Source organism: Acomys minous (genome assembly GCF_964271855.1).
Source record: "Acomys minous genome assembly, chromosome: 8".
Lineage (NCBI taxonomy): Eukaryota > Metazoa > Chordata > Mammalia > Rodentia > Muridae > Acomys > Acomys minous.
Genome location: NC_140489.1, coordinates 20,381,154 through 20,405,838, shown reverse-complemented (window position 1 = coordinate 20,405,838; position 24,685 = coordinate 20,381,154). Strand labels below are relative to the sequence as shown.

At 45.2% G+C, this 24,685-nt stretch overlaps 2 protein-coding genes across 9 annotated transcripts in view; one reads left to right on the top strand and one right to left on the bottom strand.

Moving 5' to 3' along the window:
* Nucleotides 1-7,423, bottom strand: part of PTPN21 (protein tyrosine phosphatase non-receptor type 21) — a 66,487-nt gene extending 59,064 nt beyond the window's left edge. The window contains exon 1 of one of the 2 annotated variants that reach the window (XM_084793340.1): nucleotides 7,366-7,423. The gene's annotated coding sequence lies outside the window, so the exon portion shown is untranslated. Of the gene's footprint in view, nucleotides 1-2,135; nucleotides 2,372-7,365 lie in introns of those variants that run through there. The other variant, XM_084793338.1, reaches the window with a different exon arrangement.
* A 3,890-nt stretch (nucleotides 7,424-11,313) lies between these two features.
* ZC3H14 (zinc finger CCCH-type containing 14) overlaps nucleotides 11,314-24,685 on the top strand; it is a gene marked incomplete at its 3' end in the record, with an annotated part of 45,328 nt that continues 31,956 nt past the window's right edge. For 2 of the 7 annotated variants that reach the window (XM_084792972.1, XM_084792969.1), the window contains exons 1-6: nucleotides 11,314-11,495; nucleotides 11,840-11,882; nucleotides 17,489-17,603; nucleotides 21,087-21,127; nucleotides 22,193-22,388; nucleotides 24,005-24,434. In XM_084792972.1, coding sequence (XP_084649098.1) covers nucleotides 11,460-11,495; nucleotides 11,840-11,882; nucleotides 17,489-17,603; nucleotides 21,087-21,127; nucleotides 22,193-22,388; nucleotides 24,005-24,434 — 861 coding nt within the window. In that variant the 5' untranslated portion in view covers nucleotides 11,314-11,459. Of the gene's footprint in view, nucleotides 11,496-11,839; nucleotides 11,883-12,628; nucleotides 12,700-17,488; nucleotides 17,604-21,086; nucleotides 21,128-22,192; nucleotides 22,389-24,004; nucleotides 24,435-24,685 lie in introns of those variants that run through there. The other 5 variants (XM_084792971.1, XM_084792967.1, XM_084792968.1 and 2 more) reach the window with 4 other exon arrangements.

Sequence of the window (24,685 nt, the reverse complement as noted above, 5' to 3'; positions counted from 1 at the left end):
CGTCTTGGGATTGCATTCCACAAATGTATTCTGCCTCTCTGCGCACAAGGCAGAGTAATGAGCATCCTGAGGAAATCTAAGACGAATCCTAAGCCGTCTCTGTCCTTAAGGAGACTGCAGGCATTTATAATTATCACTGTATCACTAACGGGGGGCATGGTCAAGGTTTCTAAAACCTGTGTTTATGTTTTGCTCTGTGGAGCTCTCCAGTGAGGTGATCTCCCCCCCCCACCCCGTTTCCAGAAAGACAAAACAAGTTTTTAGAAAAGTGTAACATAACAGCAGTATGTTAATATTTGCTGTATGCCTTCCTTGGGGAAAAGCACTACTCTATAGAAGGAAGTGGGGAGTACTATTTTTCAATGTCCGTTGCTGTTTCCAGAATATAAACAGATGAAGCAAAAATGAGAACACTTTAAAAATGTAAGCAAGCTTTTAACCAGAAGATACACACTAGTAATGCTTCTGTAAAGTGAAATATCAAGAACAACACAATGTGTAATATGTAAAGTATTGGCTCATGAGACAAAGTGGTAGATTTCAGTCTTGGAAATTGTGGCAACAGAAACATGAATGTGTGTAAAAAAGACACGTTTCAGACGGCCAAAGGGAAGTCGTCTGGCTTAGGCACTGTCAAATGTGGTGGTACATGCTTTTAATCCCAGCACTCAGGAGGCAGAGGCCAGCCTCGTCTACAGATCAGGCCAGCCTCGTCTACAGATCAAGTTCAGGACAGCCAGGGCTGCACAGAGAAACCCTGTCTCAAAAAAACAGCAACAACAGCAAAACCAACCAAAGATGGAAACCTGCCTTCAACACAGTATACTGCACTATTTAACTTAGTTATTAACTAGGTTCTGCTTAGGCAAACTCAAATGTCCAGTTGTTCCTGAGATTTTGGGATGTTTTGCAGCATCGAGAGTGAGGAAAAACCAACGTTTTCTTTTTTCTTTTGGCAGCTGTTATAATTTGATTGTTATATTTCTGTGCATTTCCTCCTAAGACTGTCTGGTTTCTTGATTATGTATATAAAAGCCACCATAGCAGAAGTCCTGATTAATAACTTAAAAATTGATTGATCAATATATCTTAATGATGTCATAAGTTATGCTTGAATATTACAGCCAAGAAGTGAAATTTAAGGTACTCTGAGGGCTGATTTAGATGTCGACTACTAAATGAAATAGACTATAAATAGCCTTTAAAAGAAAAAAAAAAGGATAAATTCTCTATAAAGTCATTCCATTATGGAATAAGTAAAGATGCACATTAAATTCTGCTTCACACGTTTACAAACACTATTGGTGAGTTTGTTTTCATTTTTCTTGTCCAAATCCCCTTCCAAAGGTTTCTCAGCTCCACCTTAAATCTGAATCTTACAGGACACCCCACCCCAAGCCGCTCATCACATCTATGTGGAACTTTGCCACTATTTCTTTAACAGTAAATCATTACTAAAATGGGAGTATCTGGCATTTTTAGAACGTCTCTATCTTAGTGCCTTAAATCAATCCTACGTCTCTCACAGAACATTTGTGTACTGATAATCTATAATTAAATGGCCTACAAATAAAACAACTATTTTTCAGTGTGAAAATGGTGTCTTGTCCAAAACTAAAAAAGATATAAAAAGGAAACAAATCTGTAACTGTTAGACATACTGCAGTTGTCACCTGGAACTCGTAAAGATTCAGAACGTGTTTTTTAGCATTCTCTATTATCATAAGGCTTACTCGGCGGCGGGGGGCTGGGGATAAGACAAGCATGCTGGGAGCCGCCAATCTAATCGGGGTTTGCAGAAATCAAAAGTCGGAATTTGCAGACCCAAAACTCCCTCCAAAAGTAAAGACGCTTCATTCCAAAACCGAAACAAGGAGTTGCCAAACACTCCTTCCTTGATGTCCCTTGTCGCCAAAGTTATCGGGCAACTTTCACACTCATATTCCGAGAGGCACGAATATGCTCAAGATTTGAAACCCTGATCCGGAATTAAGCCGCAGCCATCCGCGGAGGAGTCCGGAATAGAAGAAGTTCCAGACTCTTTTTAGAGACGACTCTAGGAGATCAGAGCTGGCCTGGGGAAGCGAACACCAGGCTCTTTGTTAACGCCCCTGCCCGAGTCCCCCGCGCCTCACCTGCTCCCCGCTCCCGCCGGGGTCGGGGCCGCGCGCCCGCTCTGCGTCCCGCCTCCCCGGGCTCCGCGCAGCTGCCGCAGCCGCTCGCCGGTCCGCGCTCCGGGCCCGCGCGCCGACCGCACACCTTCCCCGCACCAGCTCGACAGCGGCGGGACTCGCTGGGGGAGCTCGGGGGCTGCGGCCGGAGCTGCGGGACCCGCGTCCCTCCCCCTGGGCCGGGCGCGCGGATCCGGGGAGGCGGTGGCGCGTGACCTCAGAGAGTTGGAATGCGGGCGGCGCGGCGCGGGGGAGGCCGGACAGCTGCGCCCGGCCGCCGGGGAGGGGGCGCGCCGCTGCTGTTTTTAACCGTGTGACCAGTTATTTTAAGTTTCCAAATAAAGCAGAGCTTTGAAAAAAATAAAGAGAAAAGTGGGGGGGAGGGGGGCGTTATTTTGAGTCCAGGTAGAAAGGGTTCGGTTGGATTGTTGCGCTGGTCTGTAAAGTAACTGGGGTTGCTGGTGTATACTCTTGTACAATGCTCAGGGCCGTGCAAGACGTTCTACACTACCCCTCCCCCTTGGTGCCTGCCCCTCTGGTCAACTACACCCCGCTCCTCTGTAGGAACCCTGAACTGAGACTTGGAGAGAAAGGAGTGGAAGGCTGACACAAATGGGAAACGGGCTGGAGGTGCTGCTCCCAGAGTGCACTAGATAGGGAGCCGAGGTCATGCTGGAGACTAGAGTTCTAGAAATAAGGGTGACCAGGGAAGCTATTCTAGATCACCCCTAAAGGTCTGATAGCTGAGCTTAACCCTGGGGAACCACTGAGAAGGACTGACAAACCAAGGGGTAGCGCTGAGGCGCTGACACACACACACACACACACATACACACATACACACACACACACCACACAATTGAGACCTCCTCGGAACCAGGTCCCATAGTGAAAGATGTATGCGTACTCAGTGCAGAATGGACCCACTAAGGATGGAGGCTCCAGGGTCAAATTGTTTGGATTCAAATCCCAGCTCCAGCCCTCAGCCTCTGTGCTTGCTTTCCTCTCCTGGAAGCTGGGAGTGAGGGTCACTAGCCAGTAAACTTGAGTAAAACATATGTGAACGTTTCCACTCAGTTCTAGGGCCCAGCTACTAGTGCTTGTTATTATACTGTATTCTTGCTGCCATCAGCTCATTGACCAAGTTGAAGTTCAGCAACCAGACCTCTAGGGGTGATCTGGACCAGCTCCCTGGCGGCCCTCTTCTCTCCAGCATGCCCTCCGCCCCCCCCCGTGGAGATGATCTGGGCAGGGCCTCCAGGGCCCATTCCCATTTGTGTCAGCCTCCTCCCCAAATCTCCCCAACTCAGTCCAGGACTCTACTCCCAAGACAAAGTTCTAGCCCCCCTTGCGGCTGCCACGCTTGGCAAGGATATTAGAAATTGTTTCGTGGAGCCTTGCTTCATTTATATCTCCTGGAATTCCGAGGGCAGTACTGGGCAGACAGTAGGCACTAAATAAAAACGTGTTAATTGAATCGGGAAGAAAATGAAAGAATTTTAAAAATAGAAGATGATCATAAAACGCAAGTGGTGCTTTAGACAACCGAGCTGAACTTCTTCCCAGTCTACAGATGTCATTTACCAACCATGCACTTTAATTAAACTCTGTTTTCCCTCAGTCATTTAATTTGGCAGAAACATCCCATGGCAAGGCAAGAGGACAAAGTCTTAGGCATGAGGTAAGTTTACGATCTAACCCCAACATACACAGGAAGATTGTTAAGTGGAAGTCTTCCCACACTGCCTGCTGGACACCCAGCTTTTCTGGAGGTAGTAACTTGATTTTTACATATCCTTACAGAGATACAGGCTTTTATGCACACATACACACATGCCTGCATCTTGTTACCCAGAAAGTGGTACACATTTCTACAATTGAAGATAAATTCCTATTAAAATATACATCTACAATCTAAAAAGAGTATGCAGGGTGGCAGTGGTCCACGCCTTTAATCCCAGCAGTGGCACGTGGATCTCTGAGCTTGAGGTTAGCTTGGTCTACAGAGTGAGTTCCGCGACAACCAAGGCTACAGAGAGAAACCCTGTCTCAGAACATACATACATACATACATACATACATACATACATACATACAATTTAGAAAGAATGCTGGAGAAATGTCTCAGCAGGGCAGGGAAAGTACTGTTCTTTCAGAGGACTTGTGTTCAGTTCCTAGCTCCCATGTTAGGTGGCTCACAAGCACCTTAACCTCAGCTCCACAGTGGACCCAATACCTCTAGCATCTGCCTGTACCCTCACTTGGGTGCACATACTCACTCCTCCCACATACATACAATTAAAAATAAATCTTAAAAAAAAAAACCTGGTAGACAGCAATCTCTGACACAAAATGATGAAAGACAAAACGACAAGCAGGAAGAAAACTGTGGTTTGGGTGATCCACTGACTAACTAGGTTTTTTTTTTCAAAAAAATTTTTTTGTTTGTTTTTGTTTTTTGTTTTTTGGTTTTTTTTTTTTGAGGCAAGGTTTCTCTGTGTAGCCTTGGCTGTCCTGGACTAACTTTGTAGACCAGGCTGGCAATATTTTATTTTTATACATATGTATATGCTTGTTTGCATGTGGGCATGTGTGGACACTTGAGTGCAATTTGTCTTTGGAGGATGGAAGAAGACACTGATGCCCTAGCGCTGGAGTTGTAGGCCCAGTATGGGTGCTGGGAACCCAACCTGGGGTCCTCTGCAGGTGCGATGTGTGCTCTTCACCACGGGCAGCCCTCCAGATCCTCAGTATTTTCTTCAGAGTTCAGCTAATCTGGTTTGGTATTCTGGTGTCTGTCCTTCATATGCTATAAATTACCACTCACTAGAAGAATCCAGATAGAAGGGGTTGCGTACAAAGGCAATGCTGTCTGGGAGGGAGGGTGAAGATTAGCACCAACCAAAGTGAGACGTCAGGGCTGGAGAGATGGCGCCATGATTTTTAAGAGCACTTGTTGCTCTTGCAGAGGACCCTGGTTCGATTCCCAGCACCCACATGGTGGCTCACGACTGTCTGTAACCATAACTCCAGGAGACCCAACAGGTAACATAGCCTTTGCTCCTGGAATCTTCACCTATGCACTAGGTCCCCGATCTCTGAGAGCTCAGGAATGATGAATTTTTGAGGATTAGTTCTCCTGGACCTGGAGGAAATGATGTCAGCAGCAACGGTGTCAGCTTCCTAGCAAGAGCAGCTGATGGGATAGTAATTCCCAGTTCTTAGGGATGCTTTTTTTTTTCCTCCCCGAGACAGGGTTTCTCTGTGTAGCCTTGGCTATCCTGGACTAACTTTGTAGACCAGGCCAGCCTTGAACTCACAGTGATCCACCTGCCTCTGCCTCCTGAGTGCTGAGATTCAAGGCATGCCCCACTTCCGCCCAGCTCTTAGGGGTGCTTTTTAAACAATGTATATTTACTCAGGGTCTAGAGATTGAACTTGGGTATCCAGACTTGCATCATGGGAAGCAAGTGCTTTTACCCCCCAAGCTCCAGCATCTAGAAATTCTGATCCAACCCAGCATGGTGGCACACACCTGGTCTACAAAGTGAGTCCAAGACAGCTAAGGCTACACAGAGAAACCCTTATAAAACAAAAACCAAACCAAACAAGAAAAAAAAAAAAGAAAAAGAAGTTCTGATTCAAAGGCAGACATGCCGTTTGATGTTGGGTACTGAAGAAAGCATCTATTCACTCCACGTGTGTTAGAAGCCAGGTGCGGTGTGCAGAAAGATGAATAAAATGCATGCCCCGGCCCTTCCAGGGGCTCATCCTGTGAACAATAGGTGAGGAATGACGTTAGGTCAGTGAGGAAATTTACACAAGGATATAACCCAAATGGATTGATAAATGCCTAGTTAATCATTGTGAGAATCCTCTGTTTGAGTCTGGAAAGACAAATACAAGGTCACAAAATACTCAAAGAAAAGAAAAGCCTTTCAGGCTGGGGAAAACCATCACTATGACTCCCTTCTTCCACACTTCCACACAGACTGGTAAAGCGTGGGTGCAGGTGAGCGCGCATGTGTGTGTGGGTGGGTGGGTGTGTGCGCGCGCACAAGTGCGCGCACGCACACATATAGCATAAAATCCAACTGAAATGCAGCCCTGTGGGGAGGCTGGAGACACAGGGGGCACCATTGTTAGAGGACTCAGGCCTCTGTGGAGCCGGAGTTGGCACTCAGGCCCTGCCGACTTCATGACAAATGTTCTTTTTCAGTTCTCTCCTCTATTTGGAAGGGCGCCAACAGCCCTCTTAGCTGGCACTGTAGTTCACTGTGATCTGGCTCTCAGACTATCCCCTTAGAAGAAAAATATGCCACTTGTCACAGGCCAGTTTATTCTTCTTGCAAGACTAATACTTCCAGCCCTTCAAGGATGTGGACTGTGACGCTGTATCTCACAGGGACGCCCCCTCCACAGGCTCCAACCCCTATGTGCCATTGGCTGAGTGAGGGTGCTTCTCCCTATGACTCAGACTCCTCCCCAGCTGAAACCTGAATGTGTCCGAATTCTCAAATAGCCTGAGATTCGCTTTTCCACAGTGGTGGGCTGGCTGTCTTAAAAGAGAACCCTGCCTTCAATACCTTTAAACAAATTCCTTGTTATGAATTTGAAAAAGAAAAAGAAAAAGAAAGGCTCTTGCTATGTAGCCAGGCTGGTCTTAAACTTCTGATGCTCCTGCCCCAGCTTGCCAAGTGTTGGGCGTACAGATATGTTCCACAGTGCCTGGCTTTGAACGTGTGTGTGTGTGTGTGTTATTGTTGTCTTCTTCAGTTGCTCTCCATCTTATTTCTGAGGCAGGGCCTTCACTCCACCTAGAGCTTGCTGATCTGCCTAGCCTAGCTGACCAGCCAGCCTTATGTATCCTCCTGACTCCAGCGCCCACTGCCCCACCCCCACCCCATCCCCGCCCCCTAGGAGTACAGGCACGGATTAACATGCCATGCATGGGTGCTGAGCTGTGGGTAATCCGGTCCTTGTGTATGGCAAACACTTCACCGACCGAGCCATCTCTCCAGGCCTCTGAATGCCTTTTAATGAAAACGCTCTTGGCTCCTTTTACACAAGCTTTTTCCAATAGTAACTAAGTTGTCGAATGTCAATCTGCTTACGGCGCAATAATGACAAAAGCGTGGTCCTGTCCTTGCCTATGGAATGGTAAAGAAAAGAAAAGGAAACAAACAAACCTTACCTGGCTTTTGAATTGTGTGGGGCTCCCCACAGAGACGTGGTCTTGCTCATCCGTGTCCTCTGGCTCCGACAGCAGTGTCTGGCTCAGCGCAGGCATTTAATTTTTAATCAACAAACATAACGCTGCTGTGAGCCAGGTGCAGCTCAAAATGCTTTGCAAATATTAACTTACCTCAGCCTCATAAGAACTATTTGAAGGGGAGAACAGCATCATAACTGTGCTACAGATGAGGAAACTGAGGCACAAAAAAGAAGCTCCTTGCCTAAGGTCTCAGCGAGAAAGAGCGAGTGGCAGAGCTGCACGCACACCCAGACAATCGTCGCTGCAGGGTCCCTGTTCTTGGTTCCTCTGCTCCTCCGTCTCCCATGCATGCCTCATGGTTGCTGCATTTACCCTGAAGAAAGGCTTTCATAAACCAAGCCTTCGATTTCTTTTAACTTACAGGTATTTGATAACGGTTTATTATGTGCCTACCATCTAGAACGAACTTCTATAGAAATACGAAAGACTTGCGGTGCCCAGTTTATCATTTTGCTAGGGAGGGCAAATACACATGTAACTTGATAATCATGGTAGAAGCTGTGTGCCAAAGCATTAGTTTCCGTATAGATGCCAGAAGAATTCAAAACACTTGCCCCAGGCCAAGGGACCTGTGGCAGCCTGTCCCCGGGTCGCCCTGTGACTGTGGATTGCTTTAACTAATGGGTATGATGAAGACAAGGAACTTCGGAGACATAAACAGCCTTACTCACTTGGCTTAGGGATCAGGCCCCAGATGAGCCCAACTGAATGAGATGAAAGTCCTTGACAGAGGAACCAAGGTGTCCTGGGGGGAGGGGGAGGGGCACACCTTTATCTTTGCTAAGAGAGCAGACTTATTGGTGAGGCTTTTAGCATAGAACTGTGGGCCTTCTTCTTCTTCTCCTTCTTCCCCTTCTTCTTCTCCTTCTTCTCCTTCTTCTTCTTCTTTTTCTTCTGGTTTTTCAAGACAGGGATTCCCTGTGTAGCCTTGGCTGTCCTGGACTCACTTTGTAGACCAGGCTGGCCTTGAACTCACAGTGATCCGCCTGCCTCTGCCTCCCGAGTGCTGGGATTAAAGGCGTGTGCCACCACCGCCCGGCAGTTCTAAGACCAGAACATGGCTTCTAGACCATAGCTGGGGAAAAAAGAAAATGGAGCCTGCTGAGACTCTGAGCTTAAGACCCAAGAAGCCTGTGCTCACGCAGCTAATTGATGGGAAGTGCGAGAAACAAAACAAAACAAAACAAAACATGTATGTTCTAAACTGCTAAACCTGTGGTCACTTACTACACATCAAGAGCTGACTAATGGAAACTGGTTCTTTAGGAGCTGGGCGTAGTTGACGCATGCCTGTAATCCCAGCACCAGGGAGGCTGAGGCAGGAGGATCAGGAGTCTGAGACCAAACAAAGCTAATGCCAAAATAAAAAACAAAACAAACTCCAAAAACATTCAGAGCCTTGAGGAATGTGGGAGAAGGGAAACTTTTTTGAAAAAGGAGTCTTCCATTTTTTTTGTGATCAGGAACAGGGAGAATTAAAGAATGGAAATATATTTGAACTGGAGATGGTAAAGATGACTTTGCATTGAAAATGTTGCATTTAGGCAGGGTGGTGGTGGCGCACGCCTTTAATCCCAGCACTCGGGAGGCAGAGGCAGGCCGATTGCTGTGAGTTCGAGGCCAGCCTGGTCTACAGAGTGATTCCAGGACAGCCAAGGCTACACAGAGAAACCCTGTCTCGAAAAACAGAAACAACAACAAAGAAAGAAAGAAAGAAAGAAAGAAGAAAAAGAAAAGAACAAAGAAAAAACAAAATGCTGAACTTAGAAGAAAATAAAATGGGCATGTTACTTAGAATTTGGGAGTAGGCTTTGGGTGAGAACACAGAGAGAACGAATGAGTCTGTCATTAACAGCATAGCGATGATAACAGGACATAAGTGAGAGATTGACCTGCTGGGCTCTACTCGAGTGCCGAGTGCCCTAAAGAACTCTTAAATCTGTTAAAATCACTGCAAGAGCGAGTGACACGTTCCTTCAGTCTGTATTTGTAAGCACCCCTCTGATGCTCCTTTCCCTACGAAGCAGAAGAGATCTTAGCCACTGAACGATTTGAACACCTATTAGCAGTTATTGAACTTGCTCTTGCTGCTCTGGATGCCGTGAAGGAAGGAGCAGCCGTCTAGCCTACAGCCACGCTGACGGTCTGGAGCAGTCCACGGACACCTTGAAACTGCAGCTATGCAAAGACAGACTGCAGCTGCTCGGCCCAGCTCCTGAATGCTGGGCTCCAACAAAGGCTGTTTGCAATATTTGGTACCTGATATTGTGCAATCCCAAGGCTTGAAGAGCTTCAAAGGAACCTGCAATTAATTCTTCCCTAGGCCAGAGGGCAGGCACTTCTCCTTGTGGGCTAGCAGAGGGACAGCTGTAATTGGTGCTAAAAGGCAAAGCTGTGATTAGCCCCAACATATGGCTGGGCTTGGCCCAAACAAATAGCCGTGATTAATCCAAACATGGCATTTTGAGCTATATCAGTAGAGCGCCCAGGCCTCAGGAGACACTCTCCGGCTCTCTGCTTCTGCTGGGGTGACAACAGCAGGCTTAACAAGGGGCTTCTCTCAAGTGCTCTTTTCTCACCCACTTTCAGTTGTGTGAGCCAAAACAGAGGCAGGAGCAGACAGGAGAAAGAGCTTCTGTTCAAGAGAGGCTGGGGTAAGGTTAAGAAAGCATAGAGGAACGGCGAGAAGCAGAGAGCCAAGGAGTGAAACGCAATCACGTGCCAGAGGAAAGAGCCTGCTGGCCCTGATCTCAAGAATAATTTAAAGACAACTGTCAGGTCTCCAGGGCCAAGGGTGCCAGGCACCTGGCTGAGAGCTGTAATACTGCCTGCCAGCCACCACAGCCTGAGAAATTCCAATACCTAGGACCAGTGGGAAGCTGCAACCCCAGCTGTGACTAAGAGCTGCAACCCTAAGCTGTAGGCCCAAGAAACTCTGGCAGGACTGAGCCCCAAGTTCCCAGGCCTGCACACCAACTCTAACACTAGAGGGCGCCACTTGCCGGTCACTTGTAACACTAGAGGGCACCACTTGCCACTCTTCTTGCTACCTGCGGCTGGCTGATCGCTAACAGCAGATAGGGGAGTCCTGGAAGTTAAGTGACCTCCAAAGAAGCAGTTCAGAGGAAGGGCAGAAGGAGGGTTAACCCTGGTAAAGTACACTGATGGTGTGGGAGAAAAAAGCGCAGAGCCAAAGCCAGAAGAGCAATGATTTTAGAATGAAACTAGCTGGGCGGTGGTGGTGCTCACCTTTAACGCCAGCAGAGGCGGAGGAAGAGGCAGAAGTGGGCCGAGCTCTGTGAGTTTGAGGCCAGCCAGGTCTACGGAGTGAGTTCCAGGACAGCCAAGGTTACACAGAGAACCTTTCTGTCCCAGAAAACAAAAACAAAACAAAAACCCTCTAGAATTGCAGTAAGGTCATGCTGGATGGGTCCTAGATCTTGTCCCTCCACCTCACACCAAGTGTAATGATAGTACATCTTCTAGAAAATCATTTTTTTTTTCCTGGAAGAAAATGAAAATGTCAAGAGTTGACAATTTATAACCATCCCATATTGATACTTGAGGTTAGATTTGAACTCAGATTCAGGCCGATGTTTGAGCTATACATTACTTCATCTTTATTACCTGCAGGAGACTAAAATCCATAGATGAGAAACCATGAAAAGAAAGAAGTCCCAGCTCCAAAGGCCTAGGAAGGGCAAAGTGAAACCAAGTTGACTGCACAGCATTGTCCTCCGTGCGACCAGCAGAGGTCGCCAGAGCACAGGCTCCGGACCCCGCCCCGCCCCCAGCCCAGGGACGTGCGAACGCATGCGTGTGCGCCGACGCATGCGCGCTGGCCCCCACCTTGCACGGGGGCGCCAGCAGGGGCGGGGACACGCAGCGCGCACGGCCGGAGGCGGAGCGGCGGCGGCGGCGGAGGGGCGGCAGGCTGCAGGCTGGCAGCCCGCGGCGGGCTCCAGGTAACCGAAGCGCCGCGCAGTGCTGACTCGGCCGCCCGCCGCAGAGCCATGGAAATCGGCACCGAGATCAGCCGCAAGATCCGGGTGAGGCCCGCGTCGGCGGGCGCTGGCCGTGGCGGGCAGCGGTTGCCATGAGTAACGGGGCGGGCGGGCGGGCCCGGCCTGCGGCGTCTGCTCCGCACCAGTCGTCTCTGCTGCCGGGGCGCAGGCGTGGCGGTCGGCTGGGGGGGCGGGCGAGGGTGGGGAGGACGCCGGCGGGCCCGGGAGAGCCACCCGGGCGGCGGCGGCGGCGGAGGAGGAAAGCGCGGCGCGGGGGTCGGGTGTCCCCTCCCCCATCCCCGGGAGCGCGGGGCGGCTGTCTTACTGTCGCGGTTTTCACAGGCACCTTTGCCCCTTTTCCCCTTCCCTCCCTCTTCTCTCTTCCTCAGAGTGCCATTAAGGGGAAATTGCAAGAATTAGGAGCTTACGTGGGTAAGTTGATTACCGACATTCGCTTAAATATAATGTAGGGCTTGCAGCTGGCTGGACGTATCTGAGTGAGTCGGCCCAAGGCTCTTTGGGTGGTCCACCTTGAAGTCGAATGCGCTCTGGTTCCTCTACCATCTATAGCAGAACCCCGAGTTCATCCCCCCCCCCCGCCCCCCAACCTCCTGCCTAAGACGTTATTTTGAAGTAGTCCAGCTTTTTCCACTGTTTTGAAGCTGTTGTTTTTTCACCCATGTTTGTACGAATCTCGTTCTGTTTTTCCTGTTGTTACTCGTCATGACCTTTAAATTGAGATCTGTCGTTTTGGATATGAACGTTTGATGGCTTCTGGCATTTGCCACAGAGCTGGTTCAGTGAGTTTTATGGTTTTTTGTTTTGTTTTGTTTTTTTTAAGTTTTAGTTTTTAAATGATCTTACTACTCGAACGTCACAGTGGTAAGGAGTTTTATTTCCCTCCCTTTTATTTATTTATTTATTTATTTATTTATTTTTAAGTAGAATGAGTGTTTACTCTGGGCTAGGCAGTGTTTAGCTGTTACACGTACAAAATAAAAAATCACCACTAAATGTAAAGGATGACATCCCGGTTGTACAAATAGAAACAAAGGGTTTGTGTGAAGAGGCCTGTCTTGACTCCACAGCTGGTGGCCTCCTGGGTAAATCATGGGTAGCTTAAGATAGTAACTGTCTGAGCCCCCTGTTGACCTGTAGAGTCAATTTTTTTTTCATAGTAGAAGACTTGGCGTTTCACTGTTTACATCTGGATTATATGAAAGCACTGGCTAGAAAAGGAGTTTAAAAGGTAGGCATGGGCGTGGCGGTACACGCTTTTAATCCCAGCACTCGGGAAGCAGAGGCAGGAGGATCGCTGTGAGTTTGAGGCCAGCCTGGTCTACAAAGCAAGTCCAGGACAGCCAGGGCTACACAGAGAAACCCTGTCTCGAAAAACTAAAAAAGATGGGGGGGGGGGGGGAAGGTAAACACACTAGATTTTACTGGACCTCTTAGTCGGATTACTTCTTGTAGTTAAAACGCCAGTTCTATTTCGATTGTTACCGCTGAAACAGATAAAATAAGGTTTTTTAAACTGCCTCCTCACCTGGGAGGTCGTGGCGTGCACCTTTAATCCCAGTGCTTGGGAAGCAGAGGCAGGAGGCTCCCTGGGAGTTCAAAGCCAGCCTGGTCTACAGAGTGTGTTCTGGGATAGCTGTAAGAGGAAATACAACACTCCTTACCAAGTACTTTCTGGTCACAGTGTTTTATCACCGCAGTGGAAATCTTTGTATGTCCTAAGAAGGGATAAGCTGGTTTTGTGCACTCAGGGAGGCCTGAAAAAAAGCCAGTAGTTTTTATTGCCAATGACAAATTGAACTTTTAAATGAAAATTAAGACTTTGAAAGTTTGGGTTTATTTCTCTGGACTTGAGAACTTCCCAGAACCGAGAGATTGTGTGATGAAGTGTGGAAATACCAGCAGTGTGACTTCACGTAGTGAGCTGCATCAGTGTGCCCTGGGTCCACCACAAACAAGTCTTTTCCAGGTGACCACTACACATTAGGTTGTGCAAAGGTACAAGGCAGTAAAGTTGTATAGGTGGGTTTCTTTTAGCAATAGGAAGAGTTAATTGGGGTTGTATTACATTCATACTGCTAATGCATGGCCACACGAGTTCTAGTGTGATGTCATTGAAGGATAGCCACAAAATCTAGAAAGGCTGTTAAAGTACTCAAAGTACTTATTTGTGGGACTAGATTTTCTTTGCATTCCTCAGTATTAAACAGCTTTATCACAGATCAAATGCAAGAAACAGATTAAAGTTGATTTGTCTTTTCGACTGGCTACAGAGGAGATTTATGGAAGTAGAGGTCAGTACCGGCCTTAGAACTGTGTGCTTTGTTTCTCTGGAAAACATCAGTTTTTAGAAAAACTATCAAGTTAATGTAATTGGGCTAATAGCATGTAATCAGTACATTAAAATTAAAATTTCCATTTTAGATTCCTGTGGTTAATATTTGTAGATGCCATTCACATTAGCCAGAAAAGGAGCCTGACCCTGAACAGGCTAAGGGTTACTAGCTTAGGGAGTGCACTTGACAGGTGGATTCATGGTCCTTTCAGGAAGATTGTTAGGATTCCACATGGATGTGACAAATGAAGCTGAATCAGAATTGTCTTAGTTTTGATTGGCTTTTTGTTTACTACATAGTGGGTACAAGCTGTGAGAGGCCACTGCACATGTGGGACTGTGTGAGGCACAAGTGCATATGGCTGAGATAAATTCAGTCCTGTCACTCAGAATTTCAAACCAAAAAAAATTTTTTTTTTTAGTTTTTAAAACATTCCCTTAATAGTTCTGCTGTTTTTGAAAGTACTGCTGGGATGGTGGCAGTATTGCTTTTTATCAGTAAATGGAGTGGGAAAGAGCTTCCGTAGCTACTGTCAGCAGATTGAAGACTGAGAGTTCAGGGTTAGAGTCCTTGATGCTTCTATTAACTTTATGAAGAATACTTAACTAAAGACCAGGTCAGGGGCTGGAGGGATGGCTCAGAGGTTAAGAGCATTGGCTGCTCTTCCAGAAGTCCTGAGTTCAGTTCCCAGTAACTCACAACCATCTATAATGTGATCTGATGCTCCCTTCTGGCATGCAGGTGTACATGCACATAGAATACTTCATATACATTAAAAAAAAAAAAAGGTCAGAACCAAGTATGGTGACACACACTCAGGAGGCAGAGGCAGACAGATCTTTGTGAGTTCCTGGCCAGCTTGGTCTACAAAGAGTTCAGGACAAGCCAAGGCTACACAGAGAAACCCTGTCTTGAAAAAACAAAAAACAAAAACAAAACCGGAAAACAGGTTAGAGCCAGGGCCTCTGTGGAGTGCCAGCAAGTCTTCACATTTGCTCAGCTTCTCTCTGCTGCTGCTGCTTGTTGACTTGTTTATGGCCCTGCCTTCTCTGCTCTTACAGATTCTTCTCTTACAGGACCCCCATAAACTCTTAACACCATTGCACCTCAGAATTGGAAATTCTTTAAGGTTAACAGTTTCATGTTGGGTTCCAGCAAAGAGCCTGGTGTTTAATATCTGTCAGTTGAATTAACAAAAGTTATCCTTCAACTCTTTGAAATAAAACAAGATCTTTTTTGTTTGTAGTTAGTTATCTTATTTGTAGATAATATGTACTTCAGTGTCCAAAACAGGGTGGCTTTTGTTTTCAGGATTTTACTCTTTGAGATGGGGTCTCATTCTGTGCAGCTCAAGCTGGCTTGCTACTGTTTAGCTTGTGCCAACCTCAAACTGATCCTCCCGTCTCAGTCTCCTGGGTGCTGGGGTTACAGTCTCACTCCACTGCTAGTCACAGCTCACATTTCGTTATGCCCAAAAAGAGTCCCAGAGCTCTGTAAGGCTATGAAAACTACTCCTCAATAAATATTTGAGTGTTTATTTTTCAAAGTGGGGTATAAAGAATAGCCCCCTTCCTTTAAAGCAAGTAGTAAGGAAAGTCTCGTGTGTTCAGTGGGACAACTCAGTGCTTGAGCAGTGACAATCTAGTTTTCACTCCTGTTCTAGATGGGAGAGCTTCCCCAGGCCTTCCCAGCACCCACTGTTGCCTTCTGCCCCCAGTATGCTCATTTGAATGCATTTCAGAGATCTCTCTGGACTCTGGAGGAGTATTTTATGACCACATGCTAATTTTGCATTAGATTTCTTAATTTTCATTGTATTGTTTACTCAGAAGACAACATGTGAATCCTCAAGGCTTTGCCAAGAAATGATTGATAGTTTAAATTGCACATATTTGAAGGGTATGTGTTCGTATTTTAGTGTATTTGTATGTCTTGATATGTGTATACCCCAAACCATCCCGGACAATATGATAAGTCTACTGGGCCGGGCGTGGTGGCGCACGCCTTTAATCCCAGCACTCGGGAGGTAGATGCGGGCGGATCGCTGTGAGTTCGAGGCCAGCCTGGTCTACAAAGTGAGTCCAGGACAGCCAAGGCTAACACAGAGAGACCCTGTCTCGTAAAACCAAAAAAAAAAAATCTACTGGACTGAGTATAGCTCATTGGAGACTCTACTTAACATTGTGCACAAGATCCCTCGTTGAATCACTAGCAAAAAATAAACATATTCATCCATACGCTACTCTTCCTAAACTTCCAGTAGCTACCCCGGCTTTGTAACTTTTCCTTGTCCCCATTCTATACCAAGTCAACCACCGATGTCATGAAATTTTAGAAATTTTATTTATGAAATTTTAGGATTGATACAGTGACAGCAGTCATTTCATTGTGTGTGAAATGTCTGCCTAAGTACCTCAGCAGTCTTAGTGACTGAGTGCTCACTCTCCCGAGTTACAAATGCTGGGTCTTAGCAGCTGTGACAGATAAGTAAGGATCAGCCTAGTTATCACAGTAACAGTGGGGGTACTTTTGAAACTTCAGCAAAACAAAAATGGGCCATTTCCTCACTCTCACATGCTTCCAGGAAATACTGCCTTCTCTTCTGTCCCGCTTCTATACTGGAGTTGAGATGTTTTTTCTCTTTCTGTTTTAATGATTTATTTATTTTTATTTTATGTGCATTGGTGTTTTGCCTGCATGCATGTCTGTGTGAGGATGTTGGATCCCCTGGAGCTAGGATTACAGTTGTGAGCTGACATATGGGTGCTGGGATTTGAACCCAAGTCTTCTGGAAGACCTCTGGATGTTTTCCCTTGAAACAGGTTTCTGACAAATGAACATTTCTCTTTATGTGGAAATTATGAGTATTGTAGTTATTGAGGAAATGCTAATAAATGAAAACTTACTTAAAGCCAGGTGTGGAGGTGAAGGTCAGTACCCAGTATTTGGGAGGGCCGAGGAAGAGGATCATGAGTTTTAAGACATCACCCCTATGAGAGAGAGACACATACACACAGACACACACCCCTGCTTTTTTCAAAAGAAACTAGATTTCCTCATATTGTCTTTGCTCTTTTACTGTTTCTTGGGCCTCTTGCCTGCAGTCATTGTGTAGGGTTGCCACGGTCAGGATGAAGGAAGTTGAGTTGCTGATTACCTGTTTTCCATCCTTCAGTGTTAACAGCTGGACTCTGGGCATTGTACATGCTGTAGAATTGTGTGCAGCTTTAGTGTATAGGATGTTGCTGGTAGTTATATGGAGTAATTAAGTTTCCATTTACTAAACAGAATCTTATTCTTTAGTGAGTGAGCACTGTCTTGAACAGAAAGCAGAGTGCAGTTATGGAGGATATATGTGCACCTTCAAGAGGTGTCTGAAGTTGATGGACACTGAAAAGTTTCTTTGAAAACCATTGCATCCTCCCAGTTGATTCCGTGACCCCAGTATGCCTAGTTTTATGACTAGAGATGCATCAGTTTTTCCCAGTTTTCCTGGCTTCCAAAAATGGAAGTATTTGTGGGGTGAAAGGGAAAAATGGAAGCTGAGCTTTCTTGTCTAGCCTCTGTTAGAGTGAGGTACAAGTTCTCAAGGCTACGTCTCTGTTCTCAAGCACATTGATTTTGAGCAAAAAGAAATATTGGGGAAACATTTAAAAGTTTTGGTATACTTTTCCTTTTAAATAGATGAAGAACTTCCTGATTACATTATGGTGATGGTGGCCAACAAGAAAAGTCAGGACCAAATGACAGAGGACCTGTCCCTGTTTCTAGGGAACAACACAGTTCGATTCACCGTATGGTATGTTTCTGAATATCTGTGCCTCAGAGCAAAGTCAGAGTCGGTATTCTGTCTAGGAGGAGATTCTTGGCTGTGTGTGAGGTTCACTGTGGAGAGGCAGGCTGCCAACTGTAAAGGACAACCTCTGGAGGGTTATCCGTCCAGATATGGGAATCGTAAGTCACTGGCTGTATGTAATTGTGAGGACAACCTAGCTGATGCACGCAGAATGCATGCAGATGTGCCTGCACCAGAGGAGCCTTGAGATGTGTTAGCGCTTCTGTGTTTACCACCTTCTGCGCTGCATCACCACCCCTCCCCCCCGCACAACCAGTTACAACCAGGGAACACACTGTGAGCTACGCTGGCAGGCTTTTGCCTTTTATGGGGAAATTTTTTTTTTTACCTTTTTGTTTTAAGCTTTTTTTCTTTTCCTAACACATTCATGTCCCCATTTGACAAACATTTCATTCACCTTTACAAGTTTGGAATTTCAAACAAGGAATTTTTATTTTTTCTTATAAATTACTGGTGATTGGACTACCTGTACCAGAACACATGTGCCCTTCATTAAGAATAAACGTAAGATGCCATTTAAGAAGGCCAGCTGCCAGCTGCGGTTGTCAGGTTAGGGCAGAGTAAGAGTGGGGAAGGACAGTGTTATCTGTGGTAACGGGTAGGATATACCCTTAAGAGGCCCACAGACTAAAGACAGGGCAGACAGCGCCAGTGAAAGCTGATGAGGCAGCAAAGCTGAGTGAGCATTTAGCCTGCTTAACTAAGGAAGGTGGGGCCTGCTCATACCTTTTTTGTTTGTTTTGTTTGTTTTTTTTTCTCCCAGTCAGAGTTTCCCTGTGTGACCTTGGCTGTCCTGGACTTGCTTGTAGGCCAAGCTGGCCTCCGTGAACTCACAGAGATGACCCTGCCTCTGCCTCCCTGAGTGCTGGGATTAAAGGTGTGTGCCACTGCGCCCAGCTGCGTGTTCACATCTTGATTCAGGAAAATGTTCATAGTATTTTTGACAACTGCATGCTTATGAAGATACCACTTTGAAACTCTGCAGAGTTTTGGAGAACAGTATTAAGAGCACAGTGATCCATACATGCTAGCACACTAATTCATTGTGGATATGTACCCACTTAATGTAGCTTGCTCTCAAATGGTCATGGTGTTTTTGACGGTGGAAATTATATTGTGATTTTGAGTACTTTTTTTTTTGAGGTAATCAGTAGTCAAAAAATTTGTTTTGTTTCATAAACACTGTTGTGACCTTGGGCTAAACCTTCCGATCACTGGGTCTGCAGTCCAGCTAGTCTAAGCTAGAAGACTGACCTTGTAGGTGCCTTTTCAGATGACTTAGTGGACTGCTTAAGACAGTTCATAAACCAGGATGCCATTAGCTGAATCTGAACTTAAAGTCAAAATCACTTTCTCTCTTGCTATAAATACAGTTTCACATGTACTGATGCAAGCAGTCTTGCTTTCACTTTGTACTTACTTTCATCAGTGTTCACTAATTAAACAGACTATTCTGAATGTTTGCATAAGATATGCATGCGAGTGTGTGTGTGTGTGTGTGTGTGTGTGTGTGTGTGTGTGTATCTCGGTGTGTCTGTGTGTGTTTATAGTTGTAGGCCTGAATTTGACCTTCAGTGTCTTGTTAGATCACTCTACATTTTATTTATTGAGGCAGGGTCTCTTATTGAACCCAGAGCTCACCAGTCAATTTTAGTCTATCTAGACAGCTTATCCCAGGGACTCCTGTCTCTGCCCTGTGAATGCTGGTATTACAGGTGGCTTACAACACCCCACTTTTACGTGGCTCTGGGAAATAACTCCGTAAGTCACATCTGAACCTAGCATTCCACTTGTGTAGAAAATCATGGGTTGTCATGTCTGTCCTTGTCCTGTCCCCGCCCCTCAGCCTAGCCCTATTCTGGGGCTTTTGATTTTCCTGTCAGTTTTATGACTTTATACTTTTTTTCCCCCTCCTCTCCTGATTTTTTTTTTTTAAACCTTGAAATAATTGTGCCCCTGAGGAAAATGACATGTGAATGGAGTCTAAATGAAACAATAAAAAACTCTGGTGTTTGTGAGAGGATTTTGGAAGGACGGCTGTGCAAATATGCCTTTTATGTAGCTATTAAGATGGGTTATCTTAAAGCAGAGTTGTGGCCTGTTTGCTTAATTTTGAAAATAATAGTTTCAATAAAGTGGGATAGCTGGTTGTTGTTGTTGTTTTGTTTTGTTTTTGGAGACAGGAGTTTCTCTGTGTAGCAGAGCCCTGGCTGTCTTTGTAAACCAGGTTGGCCTGGAACTCACAGCGGTCCCCCTGCCTCTACCTCCCAAGTGCTGGGGTTAAAGGCATGCACTACCCCTGCCCGGCTGGATAACATTTTTTTTTTAAACCTTTTTCACCTCTCAGAATTACATTGTCCAAGAAGCCATGTAAATAGTTAAAATAAATATTAACAGCTGAGTCAGGATGTATAGATGTGCTTAGCCTGTATACATGGTCTTTAGTTTGACCCTGTAGAGAGGGTAAGGGAAGAAGGCAGAAGGAGCACACGCCCACGCACAGGTTGAAACAACTATGGCAAGCAGCATTCTACGTTTGGGATACTTAGCTTGCTTTACTATAAGATGTTTTGATCTTCAGTTTTTAGGAAGCAAGGTGCCTTTTTTAAAATCAAAACTTGGCAGATGATGTCTTTGTCTTTTTTTTTTTTTTTTTTTTTTTTTTTTTTGGTGCTGGGAGTTGAACTCAGGGTCTTGTGTGTATTCATTCCTCACATTATGTTCTGGATCTACTGACAGAGTGTAATCCTAACTACTTGAGATATTGATGTAGGAGGTTCACAAGTTCAAGGCCAGCCTAGGCAACTTAGACCCTGCCTCAAAAAGTATGAAGAGAGTTGTGGGTGTGCAACAGTGAATTAGAGTGTTTGCATAGTATCCATAAGGCTGTCAGTTCCAGCAGTTAAAGAAACCACTCTGCCTCTGAGCTGACCCCTCTCCATGTGCTGCTGTTGGCAGTCTGGCTGGGGGGAGGGGGAGGAGGAGGTGGGGGGTGGCTGCGTCTTCTTTTTCTTCCTCCTCTTTTTCTTCTATAGAGGATAGATATTGAGAAAGTAATATTTAATTTTTTAACTGGGCCTGGTGGCACACGCCTTTAATCCCAGCACTTGGGAGGCAGAGGCAGGCAGATCGCTGTGAGTTCGAGGCCAGCCTGGTCTACAAAGCGAGTCTAGGACAGCCAAGGCTACACAGAGAAACCTTGTATCAAAAAAAAAAAAGAAAGAAAGAAAGAAAAAGTAATATTTAGTTTTTTAGCTTCTTTGGTATTCATGTAAAGTCTTTTAAAGAAAAAATAATGTGTGATTGGAAAGTTTCGTTTGGTATCACTAAATGCCTTTAAAAGAACTAATCTGGGTTTGATGTCATAGCGTTTAGAGTGGCACATGAAGGAAATTTCCTTAAGGAAGGCTTTGTTCTGTTTTTTAGGCTCCATGGTGTGTTAGATAAGCTTCGCTCTGTTACAACTGGTAAGACATGTAAAATTGAAGGCTTTTTGAAATTTCTGTTTTTAATTATGTGATCCTTCTTTTCCTAAAATTATTTATGCTGCTATTGGATGAATGCCAGTGACTTTATAAAGAGTAGTCATTCACTTAAACTGTAAGAACAATAAACTTAATGTGATTTGACAGTAATGGGGAGACAGGGCTGTATGTATATCTGAAGGAAGTAATCATAAATGTGAACAGGCCTTAACCTCAACGATGCTTCAGTGCTTGAAAGTTTTCTAAAGGTCCAGTGATAATATGTTTAAGAGTACTGTTCAGCTACTAAAAGTAATGTGAAATGAGATGAGAATACACATACATATGTATCCTAGTATTTAAAACATAAGTGATGATGATGATTATTCACTATTGAGGGAGTTCTTTAAAAGCCGGGCGTGGTGGTGCACGCCTTTAGTCCCAGCACTCGGGAGGCAGAGGCAGGCAGATCGCTGTGAGTTCAAGGCCAGCCTGGTCTACAGAGCGAGTCCAGGACAGCCAAGGCTACACAGAGAAACCCTGTCTCAAAAAAACCAAAAAAAAAAAAAAAAAAAAAAAAAAAAAAAAAAAAGTCCCATGCCCACATTCTCAGGTGCCTTTTATCTCTAAGTGCTTAAAATCTACATTAAAAACTCTTAGTAAACTCCAGCTCTGCTTTTAAACTATCACCTTTGATAGAGATTTAACTCAGTTGATCCAGTGCATAAAGTCCTGGGTTCAGTCCCTACCACTGGAAAAAAACAGCCGTGTCGGTACTTTCTGAGAATCCCAACACTCCAGAGGTGGAGGCAGGAGAATCAGAAGTTCAGGGTCATCCTCAGCATTACAGTCCCATCAGCCTGGGCTTCATGAGAACTGTTTTGTTATTATTGTTTTGTTTTTTAAAACAAACTAAATTAATTATTAGTTATTTTAACTATAATATAAAATTACTTATTAGTTATCAATTAAAAATCATTTCTATATTAAATGTATTGCTTTTGAATTGGTGTTGAGAGAGAGGAGAGATCAGGAATAGATTCCCAGAATCATGTGTTTTCTTTGCAGAGCCTTCTAGTCTAAAGTCTCCTGACACCAGCATCTTTGACAGTAACGTGCCTTCAAACAAGAGCAGTTTCAGTCGGGGAGATGAGAGAAGGCACGAAGCTGCCGTCCCTCCCCTCACTGTTTCTAGCTCTAGACCTGAAAAAAGGGATTCCAGAGTCTCTACAAGTTCACAGGAGCAGAGAGCCACTAATGTCAGGTAAAAGTCCAGTGTGTACTGTGGCCATATGGGCGCATGGACGTGACATTTATGTTACTTAGTATGTCCATTAGTTCCTATTTCCAGCAAGTTCTAGAAATAGTGAAGTGATCATGGATTAGCTCTTTTCTTGTCATTTGTTGCTGACAGCTTGTAGTAGGAGGAAACACTTGTTTTTGGCTCAGAGTTGAGAGGGCTCTCAGCTCATCCCAGCAGCGGAAGCATGATAGGTAGGTAGAGTTCATGACAGCACAACCAGATGACAGAGACTCCGAGCATTGTTGTGGACGAGGGAGCGGAGAAAAATAGACCAGAGCCTAGCATGGATATTATCAGTAAAGGTCTGTTCCTAGACACGAGTGGCATATGTTGACCAATTGGGGCCGGCTTCCTAAAAGGATCTATAGCCTTGAAATTAGCATAGTGAACGAGGCATCTAGTGTTCAACACATGAGCCTGTATGGGGCATTCCAAGTTTATTATTTCATTTTCATTTTGTTTTTTCATGTGGATAGGTGTTTTGCTGTATGTATGTGAACCTCTGCATATCTGGTGCCTCTAGAGGCCAGATCCCTTGGCACTGGAGTTATAAATCGTTGTGAGTTACCATTTGGGTGCTGAGCCCTTTGGAAGAGTAACTAATGCTCTGGCCATTTCCCTAGCCTCCTAAGGTTCAGACCATAACACATAACGAGCAAGTTTTTTAATAAAGTAATGGTGACCAGAATGTGATTATTTATTTACTTATTTGGTTTTTCAAAACGGGTTTCTGTATTAGCTGTATTCTGTATTAGGGTTGGCTGTCTTGGACTTGCTTGGACCAGGCTGGCCTCGAACTCACAGTGATGCACCTGCCTCTGCCTCCTGAGTGCTGAGATTAAAGGCATGCGCCACCAAGCTCAGCTGATTTTTTAAATTTTAAATGTAAATAAAAGTTTAAAGTATAAGGAAAGATGGGTGTGGTGGTATAAGCTTTAAAAATTTAAAGATGCACTGGAGAGATGGCTCAGAGGTTAAGGGTGCTGACTGCTCTTCCAGAGGTCCTGAGTTCAATTCCCAGCAACCATGTGGTGGCCCACAACCATCTATAATGTGATTTGATGCCCTCTTCTGGCTTGCAGGTGTACATGCAGGCAGAGAGCTCTGTATACATAGTAATAAATAAATAAATCTTTTAAAAAATTTTTTTTAAAGTTAATGTTTATGGGTGTTTTGCCTGTATGTGTGTCTGTGCATTATGTGCTTGTCACCCATGGAGTCCTTCAGAGGGCTTTGTAGCCTCTGGACCTAGCGTTATATAGCTGTTAGTTGCCATATAGGTGCTGGGAATCAAACCTGGGCATCTGGAAGAATAGCCAGTCCTCAGGATCCCTGAGCCATCCCGCCAGCCCTAGTGCAAGCCTTTAATCCCAGCACTTGGGAGTCAGTGTAGGTGGATGGATCTCAAGCAAGCCAGAGCTATAAAGTGAGATGCTATCTCAAAAAAATTAAAGAATAAATATAATTTGAAAGTGGTTGTTAATGTTAAAAAGGTATCCATACTCCTTCATTAAAATGCTTTTTGAATAAGCATTCTTTGAAGATGATAGGATAATGGTTTGTTTTACTTTAAATAGACATTCATACGATGATGGAGCTTCCACCCGGCTAATGTCAACAGTGAAACCTCTGAGGGAGCCAGCACCCTCTGAAGATGTTATTGATATCAAGCCAGAACCAGATGATCTCATTGATGAAGACCTCAATTTTGTTCAGGAGAACCCCGTATCTCAGAGAAACCCTACAGTGACACTTACATACGGTTCTTCTCGGCCTTCTGTTGAGATTTATCGGCCACCGGCAAGTAGAAACGCAGACACAGGCACTCATCTAAACAGGCTGCAGCTTGAGCCGCAGCAAAGCAGTGCTCACGCTGCCAAGCAGCTGCATGTGCAGAGCAGCCAGGTGTATGGAGCAGGCCGTCTGTGTGAAGCCCCAGTGCTCAGCAGTGCAGAAGACACTTACAGCCCCTTCTTCAGAAACAACGTGGATAAAATGAATATTGAGGTTTGTATAGACGTGTGTAAGTGCTGGCTGGCTGCAGACTAGCAGTTGTGGATTCCAAATGTAACTCAAGTACCAAGACACATGGCGTGTTTACTTTAAACAGTGTCCTCTCTTGGCCTGACTCTCCCAAGGGGTTTTATGTCACACATATGTGCCTTGAGATTTTGGCATTTAGCTTTACCCTTCCTTTTTGGTGTCTGTGTAGATGTGTCAATTTTAGGTTTAAGCAACTACATAACTCACTTTGGTTT